This window comes from Convolutriloba macropyga, chromosome 4 (genome assembly GCF_964194025.1).
Source record: "Convolutriloba macropyga chromosome 4, txConMacr16.3, whole genome shotgun sequence".
NCBI lineage: Eukaryota > Metazoa > Xenacoelomorpha > Acoela > Convolutidae > Convolutriloba > Convolutriloba macropyga.
This window is the reverse complement of record NC_134471.1, coordinates 65,375,395-65,398,625: the sequence shown is the minus strand read 5'-3', so window position 1 is coordinate 65,398,625 and position 23,231 is coordinate 65,375,395. Positions and strand designations below refer to the sequence as shown.

The window sequence follows — 23,231 nt, the reverse complement described above, 5'->3', positions numbered from 1 at the left end:
CTGAATATTTTGATTTTTGGGAAGAGTTGCACATGTGTTTAGATTAGGAATTTCTATTATTAAGGTATTTATATTGATTGTAGCCTCAACACTTTAGTCTCAATAGGATCAGATGTTTTGATCCCATAAAAGTTGTCCTTCTCTACTCAAAACTTCTATCCTTCTCACCTTGTCTACCCGCTCCTGCTCACCTAAAAACGAGGTCTACATTCTGAAAGACTTTATAGTTTTCTTAGCTGATTGATTTTTTATATATTCAAATGCAACTCTTAGCTGATTAATGTTTTATATATTCAAATGGAACTAAGTTTTTACTATTTTTCTCCGAAATTTTCAATTTAGGTACGGTTATTTAGGAATTTATATTAACTAATCGAGTCGTTTATGGTCTTCTTCTTGTCATTTTTTTTTATTTATGCAAATTTTTAGACTTTCCGTCTTCAAAGATGGAATAAACTGGAAAAAACCGAGGAAAGTAATTGTCCCAGCAGCGCTCTGAAGGCTCTAGATTCAGTAGGCTCTGAGTGTACAGTTCACCGAAGCTGCTGATTAAATGAAGATTTTTTGAGAAATCTTGAAGTGAAAAGTAATTTTGAAGTGATATAGGTTTGATGACCACCTCCCCCTCCAATGAACTGCACTTGCGCCTTCTAAGCACAAGCTAGCTAAAATGAAACAAGTCAACCCTCGCTTTCGTCTGAGGGCAGTTGGTTTAGATTTATCAAAATTGAAGTCAATGGACTTGAGAAACTTCTAAAGATATTAAATTTTTTGAACGTCGAAACCTTGAAGTTGTATTGAAACATTTAATAACTACAGTTTTTATTGTCTTGATATTTGTATTATAATGAGATAGCATGCTTGTTTTCCTGATCTGTGATTTGTATTCATTGTAAATAATTATCTTTTTTTAAAAATTGGCTTGTTGACATAATTTTGCGAAATCAAACTAGGAAGTTAAATACTCATTGAAAGGTTAAGTTTTCCATACATTTCTCTGATCCTGACTATTTTTTTACCTCTATTGCTCCTACTTTTGTTTTCGGCCATTGTTTGTTGCTCCTGGTTTCTCGGGTCAAGTCAGTCTTTTTCCTATTTGAAGTTGCTCTATTTAACTTTATCTTCCACCTATAATTTCGGGTAATTAGAACTGGAAGTTGGGCAATTACACCAAATCATTCTATGCTTGTCTCAGTTGTGAAGACTTCATTATGATAGATTGAAAAATATCCGCTTGGTTTGTTCAGCCATTTGAACAATTTGGTTGAAGGAAATACTCTACACTAGGTGAATATCTTGATTGTTCACCTTAAAGGGAAATCCAATCGATTGTCATTCTATTGTAGCGTAGATTTCAATGAACTGTATTGTCTATTTTTAGATTGCTAGATACACAAATGAAAATGTTTCAGTTGATCAGATTTTGAAGGACTCTACCTGATAAGGTAGCATTGTTCTTTTTTCTATTTTTGGCCTTTAAAGAGAATGCTGGTATCTTAACTTATGCAGTATTATCTTATCGTATTTCTCGTGTTATTTATATTGTTCTAGGTTGTTATTTTTGAAATACAGTTGCTTACTATATGTGATCACACTGTTTATTTTTAGAATATATTTTTTCAAGTTGTATGCTATGAAATATCAGTTCACAATTCGCTGAAGGCTGTTGAATTTGAATAATCCGATTTTGAGCTTAGCGTAGGCGTTGCATTGAGCGACAAGGTTTAAAAATAGAGCTCTTGACATTTCATTAGAAGCAGGCTTGAGAATTGTTTTTTTCCATATTATGTGAGATGGCTGTATCCTTCAGCCTTTTTTATCCAGATAAAATGACAAAAGGTGAGCAAAAGTTTCGTCGTGTTTGCTATTTCGCAAACAACTATAAACGGTGAAATTACTTAAATCGGACACCGTACTGCCTTCCAATAGTTCTCTTGGTTGTTTTTTTTGGCAGTCAAGAACTGTTGTGTACGAACTGTGACATCACGCTCACTTCAAATCAGGGTTTTTTCAGTCGTTCTTGATTTTTTTTAATATTTGCTTTTATGGAGCAAGTTTTTATAGTTTGCTGACTTTATTGGGAGTTTGAGGTTTTTTGAGGATATATGAATTTAAATGAAAGATTTTTAGAGCAGTTTTCCAGTAAAAACTGTAAATCAATTAAAGAACTCTTAACAATAAGCAGAACGGTTTTTCTTTGAAAAAAATTAAGGTCTCAATCTTTTGGTGGTTTTTGAGGCTTAAGGTGTATGAAGCTATCGAAGCTATTTCCTGGATATTTTCCAGCTAGGAGCAGTTTTGATAGTTTTTTCTCTGGATTTTGTAGTTCTGCTTTGCTTTGAAGGGATTGATTATAAGCTTTAGTTGTGTTGCAAGACAAAAAACACTAAGTATGCAGTTTTTGAACAATTTAGTAAACATAACTTAATCTACTATCGGATCTTTCCCGTTTGTGCCCCCTCCCCTCCTCCCCCCCCCCCCCTCCAGCTTAGTGGGTGCATATTATTTGCAACCCCCAGACACACGTGCCATATTTTTACATAATGATTTACTCTGTAATGACACGTGCTCTGTAACTTGGGGGCGCAAAACGTACTGGGGGTGCAAAACGTACTGGGGGGGCACGAACGGTTCAGAACCAACTGTTTTTTTTGTTTTCTTGATCTTCGGCTCCGCATTCTTGCTTTGAAAAAAAATGTAGTGATAAACCTAACCGCTAAGAAATTTTTAATTTTCTCGAAGAGCTCAAGTTAACTGCTATTTAACATTTTATTATTAGACGAGGCGCCTTTTGTTGCAAACATTAGATTCTTAGATTAGGTAAAAAAAAAAACAAATTAATTAAGCAGTATGTCAAAAAAAACAGTATGTTCACGTGTTCTGTGTTCGGAAATGATTGATAGCCGCACAGCGATAGCTGGGGCTATTATTGGCCTTCTCTTGGTTTTTTACAATTCAAAGAATTTGAATTGTATTGGGGCGCTGTCTTTTTTTTAAGATCTGTTCACACATTTTCATGATTTTTGAAGGCAAATTGGAGTAGGTCACGCCGAAACAGGTCACCAAAATGGTAACCAAAATCAGGTCACGCCGAAACAGAAAATGAAGCGAAAAAGCGAGTGGTTTTGCGGCGTGAATTTTTTTCGCTCTAATTTTAAAGTAGAGTGAGAAAACGGTGTTTGAACAAAAATTTGGTTTCTCGGTAGTGGTTTTTTGTTCACATGCGGCAATTTCACTCTGATTTTTACTGTTTTTTCGATTTTTTGGATCGGATTTTTTTCTAAATGGTTTTCCCAATCTATTCACAGCTCATTCTAGACCTAGTTTTTTGTTTGAATTTATTTTTCATTTCTCGCTAGTGGTTTTTTTTGGTTCACATGCGGCATTTTGACATTGATTGTCATATTTTTTATCTGATTTTTTCTAAAATGGTTTTCGCATTTCACTCATAGTTCATTCTAGGTCTAGTTTTTCTGTTTAGTCAATGAAAATTCTTTGAATTGTACGTCAGGACTTGTCCTGCTATGTTTTTTTATTTCGTCGTCATGATTTTTGTTACGACCATATGACGTCACAGCCACTTTTTGTTCATTCGTTCATGCAATTTCAACTGAATTGCATATGTGACGTCATTTTTCGCTCTTAGTGGAGCGAGTTTTTTTGTTCATGCGCGTGATTTAATTTTTGGTCACACTTGACTTACTTCACTCTCAAAAATGACTTCCTCACTTTGAAATTGACTTTTCTTTTCTTTAATTCAAAGAGATAAGGTCAAATGAGTGCGTGTCACTCTAGCTGAAGGTTATTAGAGATCAGCTAATAGAGGCAGCAATAACTTATACAGATTTTAAATCAAAATATAACAGGATTTCATCAAGATTTTTGTTACAACTATATGACGTCACAATAACTTCAAATTTGCGTTTTGTTTATTCGTTCATCCAATTTCAACTGATTTGCGTGAGTGACGTCATTTTTCACTCTTATTGGAGCGACTTTTTCTGTTCATTCTCGTGATTTAATTTTTGGTCACACTTGACTTACTTCACTCTCAAAAATGACTTCCTCACTTTGAAATTGACTTTTATTTACTTTAATTCAAAGAGATAAGGTCAAATGGGTGTGTGTCACTCTAAATGAAGGTTATTAGAGATCAGCTAATAGAGGCAGCAATAACTTATACAGATTTTAAATCAAAATATAACAGATCAGCCCTCAATGAAAAGACTATTTTTTGGTCTGTCTTTTTTACCGTTTTTTTACTGCCGATCTACGAATCTATTGCGGCTATTTTCTGGCAATCTGCCAGCTATGTTTCTCATTTGCATAGCTCAAAAGGTAGCAGATAATTTATTCACGTTTTTCTTTTCCCCTGTATTTTACATTTCTGCTTGTATCGCTTTGGTTGGCTAAATAGGTTCATTAAATCAGAAAGTCCTCAGAACCTATTCCCAAAAATTTATGCGATATCATTGCATGGGACGATTAGAATGTACTCAAGTTTATTTTTAGATGGCATTTATTTGTTGAAGATTACTTCAATGAATCTCTGTATTTAGCTCTGGAAATCCTAATTACCAAAATGTCATTAGGATGATTTTTGTGATTAAGAATATTGACTTGCTATGAAGCTATAATTACGCTCACATAAAGACCAACAAGGATTGAGTATGACCTTACTTTTTCTTACCGAAAGTTTTCTTCCCTCAGCTCTTCATTTTTAATCAACCAAATTTCACTCAACTGCGATAGCGCTACCTCTGCATGATCGAACAAGCAATTCTTATTTTGTGATACGTTTTTATTGCATCATTTGAACTATATTTTCCTACCCCGGGGAAAGAAAATTTGGTTTTTCAGGAAGGCTTTCAGCTATTTTCTTTTCCGTGCTTTGAATGCGTGTGGGGGTAACTATGGGGGGTTAATCAGGATACAGCAGTGGCCTCTTCTTTGTGTTCAGATTTCACTCGGACAGTAAATAGATTTAATGCCCTCATTGCTTCCGTCGCTACCTCCTCACCATCCTTATTACCACTCTAGTCAAACCCAAAAGAGTTTAGCAACCCTCCACTAGAAAGTTGAACGCTGCCTGCGAGAAAGAACAGTACCCTAATCGAACTGGAAAAAGTAACGTATTACAATACTCCCGAGCTGTGGAAAGTTTTACAGTACATCCTTAGTACGGTTGGTACAAACAAACAAGCCGAACTTCATGATTGATTACAGCACCGAAAGCAGAGCGTGTGGGCTTGAATAGAAATAGTTCACGTGATAACGCCTACAAATCAGTTCGCTAAACTAGAAATGTAAGCGTTCATTTGCATATTTATAATCTAAAAATAAAGCCCGTTCAATGATCAAAAATGTTAAATACTTTCAACTGACATCAAGGTGTCTCTCAATAGGTAGTTGAAAAATGTTGGTACTGAAAGTGTCTCGGGGTTAAGGCTTATCATTATAAGAATTTTAGAAATTATATTGATTTACTGAAACATATAGCACCGTATTTCAGATACCATGACTATATTATATATTGGTTTTGTTAGTCATTTACGATAGTAAAACCGTTTTTTAGCGCTTAGTAGTTTTTTAATCGTTTTCTAGATTGCAGTGTATTGAAGGAATCTAAGTAATAGTTTCTGATGGTGTCTTCATTGTCGGGTATTTGGGTACAATTGCTTAAAAGTTGCGCATTTTTTCAAAAAAATAGTTTTAATAAGTTGCAACCCTGATTTCTGCAAATCAAGCCCAGAAGTTTTCAAAATATATTGGCTTGTAAATACGTCGGCAAATTGCACTAATATGTTTTTTCCTGCCTTTAAAAAGTGAGAGTGAAAAAGTAACCTGAGCTCACACAACAGGACGGAGATTGCCATTACCTCTATTACCCCTATATCACCCCCCCTCGCTCTTTTAATTCCTGCCCCCTTCGCCCTTGCTTGGCGTGCAATAGTGTGCACGTAATTCTGCAAACAAGCATATTATACCAGCGAGGAATAAAATTTTTTATAATAGCAGGGCAAAAGGCGACCGCATCCTGTCTGTCCTATGTGCCCTTTATCTGCGTTTTCCTGGCGTGTTTATTTGTTTTTGTCAGGCTATCGAATCAGAGTAACTGATTGTAGTATTGGTGGTTGTGGTAGCTGTTTTCACAGTTCAAGTACAGGTACATTTCCTGACATCTTAGGAAAAATTGTTGCAGCCTTTTCCTTAAAAATGTTTTACCCAAGATTTGTTTTTTAAAAAGCAAATACATTAAAAACATAACCGTAGGTTGAGAATACTGACAACTAAAAAAAATTATATGCAAATGATTCGAGGAGTTATTATTGACTAATTGCTCTCGAACAAAGTTTGAAGCAATTATTGTAAACATGTGTATTCTGTATGCTAAATTTTTGCTTGAAGATGTTCTAGAACATTTTTCCGATTTTACTTCGTGAGAGACTTTACTTCACTTCTTGATTTTTGTTCTAATCAAAATTCGATTTGAAGATAAGGTATTTTAATGCGCGGAAAGCCGAGAGTAAACGATTGAGTCTAATATACCGGAGTTCAGAGTTTACAACTCCGCCTTGAGAGGATTTTTTTCCACACATAAAAAATTCTCGGCTAAAATTCTGAATTAAATTGCCCCGCCTGTCGTTCGAGAGCCTTAGGCCCGACGTTAATCGGTTTATGATTATTATATCACGCATTTATTGAGTTCTTTTGTTATAGCGTAAACAGGTACTTGAAAAGTCTTTTAGAAAAGATCAATAACTGGCATTAATTTTTGAATTTTCAATTTTTCATCTTTAAGATAGTATATTCAGGTTTTTCACAAATTTCTAAAAATATCAATTGTCATTGTTCAGAGGCTATAATGATCAGTTATAGTCGATTGCAACTCCGCAATTGAGAGGATAAAGTTGATTCTTGTGTGAGAACATTTTGTAATTTATTGATTCTTTGAAGTGACTTTCGCACATCAATTCTACGAATGTTGTTTGAGTTTGACATCAAGATTTGTTACCCAAAATTTTATGTTACGCAAAGAATTGAACTAAATTAGTGATTAACGGAAAGCTGTTTGTAAAAGTGAACGAGAAATGACTGTAATGCCCCAATTTGATGAATTTCGAGGGTTGCTTGTTATTTAGTTGATTGATACTTTTCATTGAGCTCGAAACTGATGGTTTTGGTTTGCAAACTTCTGGCTAAATGTAGTCTGGTGTGTTTTAGTTATGCTTCATTTATTACTTACAACTTTGCACAAGTAACCGGTCGTTTGTGCGTGCAACTGCCAAGAAGTGAAAAAACTACCTTCGTGTTCAAATCGTGTTGAAACAGATCTGATGAATTTATCTACTGAATTGGCCAAATTTTATCAAGGTTTACGTTAGTTCAGTTTATTACGCTTATCGTTTTATTGGTTCATGTTACAGTTAATAGTTTGAACGAATCGATCAATTACAGCAGAATTCGACCTGTTTTCGATGCTCGGTATGTTAGAATGACGCTCTCGAAACTACCGTTGTGACGGAAAGGAAGTATTCGGAAATCCATTTCCAAATTTATCTGGTCGGGGACGGCCTTGGAAGAGAACTGAACGTGTGCTATGTCTTACCCTCCCTGCAAGAGCCCAGATGGAGTCAAACAAAGACGAGGATCTTCGCCCTACAGAATCAAGTTGGTACTTTTAACTCCTGCAAAATGTTTAATATTAATTGCTCCAACCTCGTAATGAGGGAAGGGACTGTTTGCTAGCTGGCTCTTTTTTAACCCCCGAAAAATTGATCGGAGGAAGACATGCGTTGTATCATTTAAAAGCTCTTACAGCGTAGAATATTTCCGCTGGTTTTTATTTAACTCGTTTTCGTTGTGAAGTTAAGGGTTTCAAAAATCTTGGTTTAATAGCCGCAAAGCGATAGCTGAGGCTATTATTGGCCTTCTTTTGGTTATTTTTATTTCGCCATCAAGATTTTTGTTACAACTATATGACGTCACAATAACTTCAAATTTGCGTTTTGTTTATTCGTTCATCCAATTTCAACTGATTTGCGTGAGTGACGTCATTTTTCACTCTTATTGGAGCGACTTTTTCTGTTCATTCTCGTGGTAGTGTTTTGGTCACACGTGACTTACCTCTCAAAAATAACTTCATCACTCTGAATTTGACTTTTTTCACTTTAATTCAAAGAGATATGGTCCAGTGAGTGTTTGTCACTCTGATTGAAGGTTATTTAAGGGCAGCTAATAGAAGCAGAAATATGTTATACAGATTCTTAATCACAATATAACATCTCAGGATTTAATAAAAAGAATTTTTTTCTCTGCTCCTTTTACTGTCTTTTTGAGACTGCAGATCTACGAAGCTGTTACGGTTATTTTCTGGCAATCTGCCAGCTATGTTTTTCTTTAAGAAATTAGGGGGGTGGGATATAGCAAAATTAATAATTTCTGAGCTCATTTGAAAAAGTTGTTGTAATTTTTGTTTTTGATAAGTTGTAGCTGCTTAACGATAAACGGATTCTGTTCCAGTGATATTTATTAACGCTCTGTTTTACTTCAGGGTGTTTTTTTAATACTTTTTGACAAAAAAAAACATTTTAACAAGTTAAATTATAAAACCCGACAAAATTGAGTTGGAGCAGTTACGTGAGCTCTTTTAATCTAAGAAGTAGACGAGATTTTAAATTTGACGACTCTGAGGAGTTTTTGCTTTGACCGTGCCTACGTTGCATTTTTTGATATAAAAAATCAGATTAATCTGGAATTTTTTCGCATGCCGGTACCAATTTCTTTATTGCAACGCATTTTCTTTTCCTTGGCAGTACCACAGCTTGGCTATTGATTTGAATACCTATGTCAAAGCTGATTGAAAAAACAAAACTAGGAAACAACGAAGCTAATATCACGATCTGCGGTTGTGGATTTTAAACGAAGATGACATCAGAGAAAAGCTTGATGCTTATTAGTGGCATCCAAAGGAGTTTTTGTCAAATCTGCTTGAAAAAAGTGGTATTAAATTTTCTCAATGCAGCTAATTCTAGAGTGAGGATAGTTGATGAAATAACGGCGGTCAATTTCATACAGTTCACACGTTTTTGCTGGTCTTTTTGTGCAATTGTGTGCCATCAATTTCCGTTCGAGCAATCTTTCGTTTTTTTAAACGAATTTTTGTGACTTTTGAGTAGAGAATGTTGATAAACTAGTAAAGCGCGATTGCCTTAACCTCTTGGAAGTTCTTTCCGAGCTTCGCCAGTCTCCAAATGAACGTTTGACTGTAACTGCGGATTCGTAAATTTATGGTATGAGTAGTATTTTCTGGAAGTATAGACCCCCACCTTTCCGGTACTCGGCCGCAACCGCCCATCTCTACCATCACTTTTTCCAGTGACCTCAATATTTCTTCTCGTGGCAGTTTTTAAGCTCAAGCTAGCTACTACTACAGTTATTTGATCGTAGTTTTTTGTGAGCAATTCGTACGACGTTAGTCAATTATATTTCAACGTTTGCTGAAAAATTGTTAGTTGAGTTCATTATTCTGTTGATTTTTAATTTCCACAGTACCTCAAAATTTGAATGTCTAGTAATAACGAAGCAACAACAGGGCTCCCGAAATTTGTCTTCTGTTTTCAAATATTTATGGATAATTGATCCAAATTGTGAAAAATGATTTCATAATTTTTGCATCCGATACCTGATATATCATATAGCATATCATATAAGTTGTCTAGCGTTCAGATAAAATGACTTTTTGCTAAAAAAATATATATTTTTCTAAAAAAACTTTGGGACATTTTGAAGAAGTGAACTCTTTTGGAATTACTGTCATGCATGTAGCATTTGCATGTAACGTCTATGCATCACATTTGAAAGATGAACTTTAAGTTCACATTTGATTTCATTTTTACAGTTTTTTTGTGTCTGTAACGCTCCATATAATGAGTTCAAAGGATTGCTTACCGAAAGATAATGTATTATGTAATGAAAAAGATGGAGTTTTGCTTAAGCTTTGCTGTCATACCACACGTAATAGAAAAGTATTCTTTTAGCATCTTTGTGATGTAGAAATTTAAACTATGTGTATACTATATGTGAATTCAGTGTGTCATTTGTAAGCATGCTAGTTATTATTATTGCAAAATTGAATTTATTGAAGCGTCGATTTTCCATTTATTTTGTGCACTTGTAAAAATTGGTTTAAAGTTCAACTTGCTTAGCCTTTGTTTGTCGTGTCATGCAATGCGTGCGTGTATTTCAAATAAGCTTTTTCTTGTGCGCTTTATGTTTCAAAGTTTTTCACTTCAATTAGTCAAATTTTATCGGTGCGAATTTTTGAAATTTGACAGCTGGAGAAACTGGCTCGTCATTTCGTTTGATAATTTTATGGCTCTAATTTTAGGTTCAGTTGTTAAATTTAATTGTTGTCAATGGAATGCGATCTTATCGAGTTGGTTGCTTTAATTTTTGCAGCTTTTTGTTTGTCAGTATTAATTGCCCAGTATAAAAATATCAGGTAAGTGAGCAGTCACATTATATCACATTTTGCTTAAATGAAAGACGGTTTTGATCCAAATTATAACTTTTGAGTTCATTTTTCCGAATTGGCATAGACATATTAATCACCCATTTCCAAAAATGTTTCAAATTTTTATTTCAACTGACATTTACTAAATAAGTGAAGTCGACTTGTCTAATTTGAGCTTATAAAACGGAGTTTGGTTTGAAACAAGGCTAAATGCTCATTGTTGTCGCGTTTTTGGACAAAAAATCATTTTAAATCTCTCCGCGTCTAGAACTCTACTTTGAACGATAGATATTTTTTTGAAAAGTTTATGAATCGTAAACTTGCTGCGCGTTCTTGGCCACACTGCCCAAATTTTGATTCTTTTGATAATTTAGTTGCTTTTTCTCTTTGTTTTATTTTCGACTACTAAAAAGTCACGAAGGTCCTGTCGATAGTAATTTGCTGATGGTTGGTTTTTGTGACCGTAAAGGGCAAAAATACTAAGAACCATTAAACATATTTGGGTAAATTTTTCGTAATATTAAAAAGTTATTCCATTCATCAAAACTTCTCTGTTGAAATGATCCTCCGAGCCTTGAGATTCTGAAAGCAATTGACAATTTTTGAAAATTATGGGTTAATTTGATGATTTTTCCAGCCATCTATGGATTTTTCTAGTATCTCAGTATTAGGGCTCCTTGATGCTGCGTCTACTGAATATTGCAATGGAATTTGAGTCTTTAATTCGGTTCAGGTATTCTTTGTTTTGCAGAATGACAAGTTTCCCAGTAATTATATTGAGGCAATTGATGATTAAAATTGAAGCAGTAACTTTTTATTGGAGTATTGGAGGCGTTTTTCAAATCAGTTCTTTTTGAGTGAATTTTGAAGCAGCAATTTATGAAACAGAGTGGTTTAGGTGCTGAACAAAATTGAAAAGTGGAGCGAATTGAGAGTAGTTTTTTTTGTTCATACCGCTGTTTTCGATAGAGCGAGAAATAGATTTGTGAAAATGATTTTTCTAAGCACGCGATTTTTTTTGTTCAAATGCGGCTTTTATAAAACAGTTTTTCGAATTTTTTGGTTACGATTTTTTTATTCTAATATTGTTTTAATTTTAGGGTTTTCTTGTTTTTTGGGTAATTTAAGTTCAATGCTAATTTGGAGGTTTTTCAGCTAAATTTTGCTGATTCTTGGGCGACTTTTGACCATTGTTTGCTCATTGTTTTGTTTTACTGCCCCAAGTAGGATATTAAATGAAGTTTTTCAATTATGAAGTTTGTAGTCACATATTAAGTGCAGATTTATTGGTACCAAGTATTCTTTTTGTTGAGAAATATGACAAAAATCAAAAAAATTTACAGTTTTACTTATTCTTTTTCAGTTTTTCGTTTTTCCATATAATCTTACTTAAGTTTCCTAGCCTATTTTGACTTCTTCACTTTTTGCGAGCGATTTGAAAATATTGTTTGTTTAACAGATCTTTTCTTTGGCTTTATGTGGCCTTTTAATATAAAAAATTTTTTTTTCAGTTCAAGTTAATATTTTAAGTGTTTATAAACTGATCTCAATGGTTCAAATTTGTTTGAGTGGGTTTTTCTTTTGCTTTCTTTGAGTTGTTTCCGGAATTCTTCCGGCCAGGTTTTTTTTACTGCCAATGGAAATGTTCGCTTTACCGTAAGTCACAACTTGTTCAGCAGTTGTGTGAAATCCTTTTTCCTCCAGGCTAGCTTTATTCTCCGCTCTTTCTGCTAACAGTGCGTATAAGCAGCAGTTTTTTTAGCAAAGCAATCTAAAATGAGTCATTAAAACAAAATCAAGAGTATGAACAAAATCAACCCATAAAGCCCAATTTTAGATGCACGCTACTTAAAATTTGTTCTTTAGTCTTAGTTACCATCTCTAGTGCTTTTTGGTATTGATACTAGCCCCTTCATCCCCTCATTAAGAAAAAGGAGTATGTCTTGCTACGGAATGACATCAAAATAGTTCGTACTTCAAAAATATTTGTTTACAAAATCAATTTTCTTTTTTCCGGTTTTTTCAACCCAATCGAGATTATGGAAATCAATGGCGGCTATATTCTGGCAATATGCAGGGTATTTTTTCAAAATAAATTCAAAAACTGGGCGTTCTAATTGCTAATCTTATTCGTTGTATTAAAATTTTTGAATAATTCTTTTTAAACCGTTTTTCAGTAAATTTTAAAAATTTCAGTTTTCTAAAATAAATCTGAAGCAGTGTAAAAGAGTAGTCGAGCATTTTGGAACTAAATAAAATGAGAGAAATAAAAGTTTCGGTAAACCTTTTGTAAATATTGGAAAGAGCTGCTAATAATTCCCTCTAATGAGAAGCAAAACTATTGATAGTCCATTATAGCAATTAGTTCATTCGAACTCAAAATTTGAAAACGTGATTTAAGATTCAATCTGTCTTAATATTATATTTTTAGCATCGCTTTTCTGTGTGTCCTGGATCCTTCTAGCTATGTTTAATTTTTCTTGTTCGGTCCTTATAGTTCGGTCCTTATAAGCTACTAGTAAAAATAAGTTCTAAAACCTCGTACATGTCTGTCTAATGGAACTGGTTCATGTAATTTGATGATTTCGCTATTTACTTTTACTTCTATTTATTGTCAGTAGCTTTTAAAAGAAATATGAACGGTCTCCTTTTTTTGACAGCCCAAATTAAATTGATGGTACGTTATTCACAAAATCAGTTGCTGTTTGTATTCTATTAACCTATTTGTAGAACAAGCTTTTACTTGTGATAATTGTATTAATCACCCATTTCCAAAAATGTTTCAAATTTTTATTTTAACTGACATTTACTAAATAAGTGAAGTCGACTTGTCTAATTTGAGCTTATAAAACGGAGTTTGGTTTGAAACAAGGCTAAATGCTCATTGTTGTCGCGTTGTTGGACAAAAAATCATTTTAAATCTCTCCGCGTCTAGAACTCTACTTTGAACGATAGATATTTTTTTGAAAAGTTTATGAATCGTAAACTTGCTGCGCGTTCTTGGCCACACTGCCCAAATTTTGATTCTTTTGATAATTTAGTTGCTTTTTCTCTCTTTGTTTTTTTTTCGACTACTAAAAAGTCACGAAGGTCCTGTCGATAGTAATTTGCTGATGGTTGGTTTTTGTGACCGTAAAGGGCAAAATTACTAAGAACCATTAAACATATTTGGGTAAATTTTTCGTAATATTAATAAGTTATTCCATTCATCAAAACTTCTCTGTTGAAATGATCCTCCGAGCCTTGAGATTCTGAAAGCAATTGACAATTTTTGAAAATTATTGGTTGATTTGATGATTTTTCCAGCCATCTATGGATTTTTCTAGTATCTCAGTATTAAGGCTCCTTGATGCTGCGTCTACTGAATATTGCAATGGAATTTGAGTCTTTAATTCGGTTTAGGTATTCTTTGTTTTGCCGAATGACAAGTTTCCCAGTAATTATATTGAGGCAATCGATGATTAAAATTGAAGCAGTAACTTTTTATTGGAGGCGTTTTTCATATCAGTTCTATTTGAGTGAATTTTGAAGCAGCAAATTATGAAACAGAGTGGTTTAGGTGCTGAACAAAATTGAAAAGTGGAGCGAATTGAGAGTAGTTTTTTTGTTCATACCGCTGTTTTCGATAGAGCGAGAAATAGATTTGTGAAAATGATTTTTCTAAGCACGCGATTTTTTTTGTTCAAATGCGGCTTTTATAAAACAGTTTTTCGAATTTTTTGGTTACGATTTTTTTATTCTAATATTGTTTTAATTTTAGGGTTTTCTTGTTTTTTGGGTAATTTCAGTTCAATGCTAATTTGGAGGTTTTTCAGCTAAATTTTGCTGATTCTTGGGCGACTTTTGACCATTGTTTGCTCATTGTTTTGTTTTACTGCCCTAAGTAGGATATTAAATGAAGTTTTTCAATTATGAAGTTTATAGTCACCAATGAAGTGCAGATTTATTGGTACCAAGCATTCTTTTTGTTGAGAAATATGACAAAAATCAAAAAAAATTTACAGTTTTACTTATTCTTTTTCAGTTTTTCGTTTTTCCATATAATCTTACTTAAGTTTCCTAGCCTATTTTGACTTCTTCACTTTTTGCGAGCGATTTAAAAATATTGTTTGTTTAACAGATCTTTTCTTTGGCTTTATGTGGCCTTTTAATTTATATAAAAAAATTTTTTTTCAGTTCAAGTTAATATTTTCAGTGTTTATAAACTGAACTCTATGGTTCAAATTTGTTTGAGTGGGTTTTTCTTTTGTTTTCTTTGAGTTGTTTCCGGAATTCTTGCGGCCAGGCTTTTTTACTGCCAATGGAAATGTTCGCTTTACCGTAAGTCACAACTTGTTCAGCAGTTGTGTGAAATCCTTTTTATTCCTCCAGGCTAGCTTTATTCTCCGCTCTTTCTGCTAACAGTGCGTATAAGCAGCAGTTTTTTAGCTAAGCAATCTAAAATGAGTCATTAAAACAAAATCAAGAGTATGAACAAAATCAACCCATAAAGCCCAATTTTAGATGCACGCTACTTAAAATTTGTTCTTTAGTCTTAGTTACCATCTCTAGTGCTTTTTGGTATTGATTTTTGTGTCTGTAACGCTCCATATAATGAGTTCAAAGGATTGCTTACCGAAAGATAATGTATTATGAAGTATTGAAAAAGATGGAGTTTTGCTTAAGCTTTGCTGTCATACCACACGTAATAGAAAAGTATTCTTTTAGCATCTTTGTGATGTAGAAATTTAAACTATGTGTATACTATATGTGAATTCAGTGTGTCATTTGTAAGCATGCTAGTTATTATTATTGCAAAATTGAATTTATTGAAGCGTCGATTTTCCATTTATTTTGTGCACTTGTAAAAATTGGTTTAAAGTTCAACTTGCTTAGCCTTTGTTTGTCGTGTCATGCAATGCGTGCGTGTATTTCAAATGAGCTTTTTCTTGTGCGCTTTATGTTTCAAAGTTTTTCACTTCAATTAGTCAAATTTTATCGGTGCGAATTTTTGAAATTTGACAGCTGGAGAAACTGGCTCGTCATTTCGTTTGATAATTTTATGGCTCTAATTTTAGGTTCAGTTGTTAAATTTAATTGTTGTCAATGGAATGCGATCTTATCGAGTTGGTTGCTTTAATTTTTGCAGCTTTTTGTTTGTCAGTATTAATTGCCCAGTATAAAAATATCAGGTAAGTGAGCAGTCACATTATATCACATTTTGCTTAAATGAAAGACGGTTTTGATCCAAATTATAACTTTTTAGTTCATTTTTCCGAATTGGCATAGACATATTAATCACCCATTTCCAAAAATGTTTCAAATTTTTATTTCAACTGACATTTACTAAATAAGTGAAGTCGACTTGTCTAATTTGAGCTTATAAAACGGAGTTTGGTTTGAAACAAGGCTAAATGCTCATTGTTGTCGCGTTTTTGGACAAAAAATCATTTTAAATCTCTCCGCGTCTAGAACTCTACTTTGAACGATAGATATTTTTTTGAAAAGTTTATGAATCGTAAACTTGCTGCGCGTTCTTGGCCACACTGCCCAAATTTTGATTCTTTTGATAATTTAGTTGCTTTTTCTCTTTGTTTTATTTTCGACTACTAAAAAGTCACGAAGGTCCTGTCGATAGTAATTTGCTGATGGTTGGTTTTTGTGACCGTAAAGGGCAAAAATACTAAGAACCATTAAACATATTTGGGTAAATTTTTCGTAATATTAAAAAGTTATTCCATTCATCAAAACTTCTCTGTTGAAATGATCCTCCGAGCCTTGAGATTCTGAAAGCAATTGACAATTTTTGAAAATTATGGGTTAATTTGATGATTTTTCCAGCCATCTATGGATTTTTCTAGTATCTCAGTATTAGGGCTCCTTGATGCTGCGTCTACTGAATATTGCAATGGAATTTGAGTCTTTAATTCGGTTTAGGTATTCTTTGTTTTGCAGAATGACAAGTTTCCCAGTAATTATATTGAGGCAATTGATGATTAAAATTGAAGCAGTAACTTTTTATTGGAGTATTGCAGGCGTTTTTCAAATCAGTTCTTTTTGAGTGAATTTTGAAGCAGCAAATTATGAAACAGAGTGGTTTAGGTGCTGAACAAAATTGAAAAGTGGAGCGAATTGAGAGTAGTTTTTTTTGTTCATACCGCTGTTTTCCATAGAGCGAGAAATAGATTTGTGAAAATGATTTTTCTAAGCACGCGATTTTTTTTTGTTCAAATGCGGCTTTTATAAAACAGTTTTTCGAATTTTTTGGTTACGATTTTTTTTTATTCTAATATTGTTTTAATTTTAGGGTTTTCTTGTTTTTTTGGTAATTTAAGTTCAATGCTAATTTGGAGGTTTTTCAGCTAAATTTTGCTGATTCTTGGGCGACATTTGACCATTGTTTGCTCATTGTTTTGTTTTACTGCCCCAAGTAGGATATTAAATGAAGTTTTTCAATTATGAAGTTTGTAGTCACATATTAAGTGCAGATTTATTGGTACCAAGTATTCTTTTTGTTGAGAAATATGACAAAAATCAAAAAAATTACAGTTTTACTTATTCTTTTTCAGTTTTTCGTTTTTCCATATAATCTTACTTAAGTTTCTTAGCCTATTTTGACTTCTTCACTTTTTGCGAGCGATTTGAAAATATTGTTTGTTTAACAGATCTTTTCTTTGGCTTTATGTGGCCTTTTAATATATATAAAAAAATTTTTTTTCAGTTCAAGTTAATATTTTAAGTGTTTATAAACTGATCTCAATGGTTCAAATTTGTTTGAGTGGGTTTTTCTTTTGCTTTCTTTGAGTTGTTTCCGGAATTCTTCCGGCCAGGTTTTTACTGCCAATGGAAATGTTCGCTTTACCGTAAGTCACAACTTGTTCAGCAGTTGTGTGAAATCCTTTTTCCTCCAGGCTAGCTTTATTCTCCGCTCTTTCTGCTAACAGTGCGTATAAGCAGCAGTTTTTTTAGCAAAGCAATCTAAAATGAGTCATTAAAACAAAATCAAGAGTATGAACAAAATCAACCCATAAAGCCCAATTTTAGATGCACGCTACTTAAAATTTGTTCTTTAGTCTTAGTTACCATCTCTAGTGCTTTTTGGTATTGATACTAGCCCTTCATCCCCTCATTAAGAAAAAGGAGTATGTCTTGCTACGGAATGACATCAAAATAGTTCGTACTTCAAAAATATTTGTTTACAAAATCAATTTTCTTTTTTCCGGTTTTTTCAACCCAATCGAGATTATGGAAATCAATGGCGGCTATATTCTGGCAATATGCAGGGTATTTTTTCAAAATAAATTCAAAAACTGGGCGTTCTAATTGCTAATCTTATTCGTTGTATTAAAATTTTTGAATAATTCTTTTTAAACCCTTTTTCAGTAAATTTTAAAAATTTCAGTTTTCTAAAATAAATCTGAAGCAGTGTAAAAGAGTAGTCGAGCATTTTGGAACTAAATAAAATGAGAGAAATAAAAGTTTCGGTAAACCTTTTGTAAATATTGGAAAGAGCTGCTAATAATAACCTCTAATGAGAAGCAAAACTATTGATAGTCCATTATAGCAATTAGTTCATTCGAACTCAAAATTTGAAAACGTGATTTAAGATTCAATCTTAGTCTTAATATTATATTTTTAGCATCGCTTTTCTGTGTGTCCTGGATCCTTCTAGCTATGTTTAATTTTTCTTGTTCGGTCCTTATAGTTCGGTCCTTATAAGCTACTAGTAAAAATAAGTTCTAAAACCTCGTACATGTCCGTCTAATGGATCTGGTTCATGTAATTTGATGATTTCGCTATTTACTTTTACTTCTATTTATTGTCAGTATCTTTTAAAAGAAATATGAACGGTCTCCTTTTTTTGACAGCCCAAATTAAATTGATGGTACGTTATTCACAAAATCAGTTGCTGTTTGTATTCTATTAACCTGTTTGTAGAACAAGCTTTTACTTGTGATAATTGTATTAATCACCCATTTCCAAAAATGTTTCAAATTTTTATTTTAACTGACATTTACTAAATAAGTGAAGTCGACTTGTCTAATTTGAGCTTATAAAACGGAGTTTGGTTTGAAACAAGGCTAAATGCTCATTGTTGTCGCGTTTTTGGACAAAAAATCATTTTAAATCTCTCCGCGTCTAGAACTCTACTTTGAACGATAGATATTTTTTTGAAAAGTTTATGAATCGTATACTTGCTGCGCGTTCTTGGCCACACTGCCCAAAGTTTTATTCTTTTGATAATTTAGTTGCTTTTTCTCTCTTTGTTTTATTTTCGACTACTAAAAAGTCACGAAGGTCCTGTCGATAGTAATTTGCTGATGGTTGGTTTTTGTGACCGTAAAGGGCAAAATTACTAAGAACCATTAAACATATTTGGGTAAATTTTTCGTAATATTAAAAAGTTATTCCATTCATCAAAACTTCTCTGTTGAAATGATCCTCCGAGCCTTGAGATTCTGAAAGCAATTGACAATTTTTGAAAATTATTGGTTAATTTGATGATTTTTCCAGCCATCTATGGATTTTTCTAGTATCTCAGTATTAAGGCTCCTTGATGCTGCGTCTACTGAATATTGCAATGGAATTTGAGTCTTTAATTCGCTTTAGGTATTCTTTGTTTTGCAGAATGACAAGTTTCCCAGTAATTATATTGAGGCAATTGATGATTAAAATTGAAGCAGTAACTTTTTATTGGAGGCGTTTTTCAAATCAGTTCTATTTGAGTGAATTTTGAAGCAGCAAATTATGAAACAGAGTGGTTTAGGTGCTGAACATAATTGAAAAGTGGAGCGAATTGAGAGTAGTTTTTTTGTTCATACCGCTGTTTTCGATAGAGCGAGAAATAGATTTGTGAAAATGATTTTTCTAAGTACGCGATTTTTTTTGTTCAAATGCGGCTTTTATAAAACAGTTTTTCGAATTTTTTGGTTACGATTTTTTTATTCTAATATTGTTTTAATTTTAGGGTTTTCTTGTTTTTTGGGTAATTTCAGTTCAATGCTAATTTGGAGGTTTTTCAGCTAAATTTTGCTGATTCTTGGGCGACTTTTGACCATTGTTTGCTCATTGTTTTGTTTTACTGCCCTAAGTAGGATATTAAATGAAGTTTTTCAATTATGAAGTTTGTAGTCACCAATGAAGTGCAGATTTATTGGTACCAAGCATTCTTTTTGTTGAGAAATATGACAAAAATCAAAAAAAATTTACAGTTTTACTTATTCTTTTTCAGTTTTTCGTTTTTCCATATAATCTTACTTAAGTTTCCTAGCCTATTTTGACTTCTTCACTTTTTGCGAGCGATTTGAAAATATTGTTTGTTTAACAGATCTTTTCTTTGGCTTTATGTGGCCTTTTAATTTATATAAAAAAATTTTTTTTCAGTTCAAGTTAATATTTTCAGTGTTTATAAACTGAACTCTATGGTTCAAATTTGTTTGAGTGGGTTTTTCTTTTGTTTTCTTTGAGTTGTTTCCGGAATTCTTCCGGCCAGGCTTTTTTACTGCCAATGGAAATGTTCGCTTTACCGTAAGTCACAACTTGTTCAGCAGTTGTGTGAAATCCTTTTTATTCCTCCAGGCTAGCTTTATTCTCCGCTCTTTCTGCTAACAGTGCGTATAAGCAGCAGTTTTTTTAGCTAAGCAATCTAAAATGAGTCATTAAAACAAAATCAAGAGTATGAACAAAATCAACCCATAAAGCCCAATTTTAGATGCACGCTACTTAAAATTTGTTCTTTAGTCTTAGTTACCATCTCTAGTGCTTTTTGGTATTGATACTAGCCCCTTCATCCCCTCATTAAGAAAAAGGAGTATGTCTTGCTACGGAATGACATCAAAATAGTTCGTACTTCAAAAATATTTGTTTACAAAATCAATTTTCTTTTTGGTTTTTTCAACGCAATCGAGATTATGGAAATCAATGGCGGCTATATTCTGGCAATATGCAGGGTATTTTTTCAAAATAAATTCAAAAACTGGGCGTGCTAATTGCTAATCTTATTCGTTGTATTAAAATTTTCTGAATAATTCTTTTTAAACCGTTTTTCAGTAAATTTTAAAAATTTCAGTTTTCTAAAATAAATCTGAAGCAGTGTAAAAGAGTAGTCGAGCATTTTGGAACTAAATAAAATGAGAGAAATAAAAGTTTCGGTAACCCTTTTGTAAATATTGGAAAGAGCTGCTAATAATTCCCTCTAATGAGAAGCAAAACTATTGATAGTCCATTATAGCAATTAGTTCATTCGAACTCAAAATTTGAAAACGTGATTTAAGATTCAATCTTAGTCTTAATATTATATTTTTAGCATCGCTTTTCTGTGTGTCCTGGATCCTTCTAGCTATGTTTAATTTTTCTTGTTCGGTCCTTATAGTTCGGTCCTTATAAGCTACTAGTAAAAGTAAGTTCTAAAACCTCGTACATGTCTGTCTAATGGAACTAGTTCATGTAATTTGATGATTTCGCTATTTAATTTTACTTCTATTTATTGTCAGTAGCTTTTAAAAGAAATGTGAACGGTCTGCTTTTTTTGATAGCCCAAATTAAATTGATGGTACGTTATTCACAAAATCAGTTGCTGTATGTATTCTATTAACCTGTTTGTAGAACAAGCTTTTACATGTGATAATAGAAACAGACCCTGAGCAGTCGCTCAGTTCATTGTGTTTTTGAACTCGATCATCGATTTAATTTTATGGCTTCAATTAATTCTGTGATTTTGCAGCTCAGCTTTTTAATCACATCAGCCTGTATCCATTATTAAATCGGCTGGTTGTAAATTGAGTTGTAACTGTGATTAACTGCTGCTTTATGATTGGATTTCAGAAATCGATTCTCGCCGTGGTAAGCTTAATGGAATAGGTTGTTCATACTTGTTACTACTCCCCTTTAGCACCACTTCTGGCGGCGCAGCAAATCATGCCTTCTGTACTAGAGAGTCTGTTTGTTTGTATCTTTACACGGATCTTGTTGGGACAACAATCATGTGCCAAAGTGAACCCACCACCCCCGCCTCCTCACGAGTTGTCCACCCAATTTAGCATTAAAAAGTTCCACATTGTTTGTGTTTATTTGCTATTGTATCAAGATTCAAATATCAATCTGGTGTCATTCCTGGGAATTAGCTCAGCTTTTTTTCCTGATCATCACAAACATTCTGTATATTGAATTGCTCATTGAATGTGTAATATTTTGGGAGTGTCTATTGATCTCCTGTCGAATTGGAACTTATAGATAGAGTATGTGTGGTCGAACAGCAAATCGAAAGGATAGTAGACCGAACTTAACCATTTTTGCAAGAATTGGAGCAGATAGAAAGTCGCGTTTTTTATAGCTGCGGAGCTATATTGCGGTGCTCTTGGTTTTTTGACGACTCGAAGAGGAGTATTGGTTTTCCTTAGGTTTTTTCCCTGAAGTACTATTTGTTCAGGCGGCATCTTGACCTAATAGTGAAAGTGAGAAAAATTGCCGTGTGAACTAACTTTTTCTGAGCGAGAGAAGTTATATTGTTCCTGCGCTGCGTTCAGTGAATGACTTTTTAACACTTTGAAAAGTTTTTGAGAGATTGGCGCATATAGATGAGTTTTTAGCCGTTTTCGTCCATTTGGCCCAATTTTTTTGTGACTTGGTTTTTTGTGGAAGTAAATTCTCATGGATGCTGCATGAATATGCAACCATCTGAAATCGATAGCACGATGTTTCTGACAGCTTAATAATGCGTTTCAAGTGCAAAATTGGCCCATTTTCTCCATTTTTTTCCATTTTTAACTTTTATTAATTTTTTTTCATTTCTGGCTCTTTGAGCAATCTTTTTTGGACCAAATTGGTAAATTTGTCAACGTTTTTTGATAATTCTTGATTTCGATGCTCCTTTTTGACGTGAGGTGTTTTTGTTTTCATAAAAATGTACATGCTAATGCGATTCTGGCGGTTTTTGTCAAATTTTTCCAAGTTTTTTTGTTTGTGCTTTGAGTTTTTGCTTGCTTGACTTTTACAAATTTTGAACATTCTTGCTGTGAATATTCTAAGTGCTTGTTTTGGTAAAATACGATTTGTTGCGTTTGAATATTGTTATGTCTCTAGTCTTTTTCATGATTAATTTTTATTTGATTAATATTTGGTCATATGTTTTTGGTCATTGGTTATAATGTTATCGCGTTCATTGTGATTTGAAGCGACAACCAATGTTCATAGCTACAGCGAAAAAGTTTTTTTAGCTACCAATTGATAATAGCTGCCTCAACTTCTCAGCTGGCTGGTATAGCGATCCTATTTTTTTTACTTCGTCGAACTAAAAATTTTTGCTTTACCTTGGTTCACAGCTTGTTCAACAGTTTGCGTGAAATCTTTGACTTCTCTACGCTAGTTTCACTCTTCGTTCATTCTGCTCAAAGTGCTTTTAGACAGCAATTGCGTACCAAAGCAGTTCAAAATGAACGGAGTCAGTATCAAAAAAACGAAATCAGAAATAAGAAACGCGATAAACCCAAAAAGCCCTGCCTTAGATGCCCATTACTCGAACTTTGTTCTGATTAGTCTTGGTTATCATCTCTAATGCTCATTTGTATTGATAATTTTCCATGTATCCTCTCACTATGAAACAGGAGTATGTTCAACTACCAAATGATATCAAAATAGTTTACCTTCAAATTTGTTTTCCTACAAAAATCATTTTTTTTCTTCATTTTTCTCTCTTCTTTCAATCCCAATTGTTGTTTTGGGAATCAGCGGTGGCTAT

General features: G+C 33.3%; 1 protein-coding gene across 3 annotated transcripts in view; it reads left to right on the top strand.

Annotated features, from left to right (window-relative positions):
* LOC142337833 (uncharacterized) overlaps positions 1–23,231 on the top strand; it is a 116,631-nt gene that overhangs the window by 6,607 nt on the left and 86,793 nt on the right. The window contains exons 2-4 of one of the 3 annotated variants that reach the window (XM_075387364.1): positions 4,961–5,306; positions 7,225–7,671; positions 21,320–21,337. In XM_075387364.1, the coding sequence (XP_075243479.1) occupies positions 7,601–7,671; positions 21,320–21,337 (89 nt within the window). In that variant the 5' untranslated portion in view covers positions 4,961–5,306; positions 7,225–7,600. Of the gene's footprint in view, positions 1–4,960; positions 5,307–7,224; positions 7,672–15,548; positions 15,688–21,319; positions 21,338–23,231 lie in introns of those variants that run through there. The other 2 variants (XM_075387366.1, XM_075387365.1) reach the window with 2 other exon arrangements.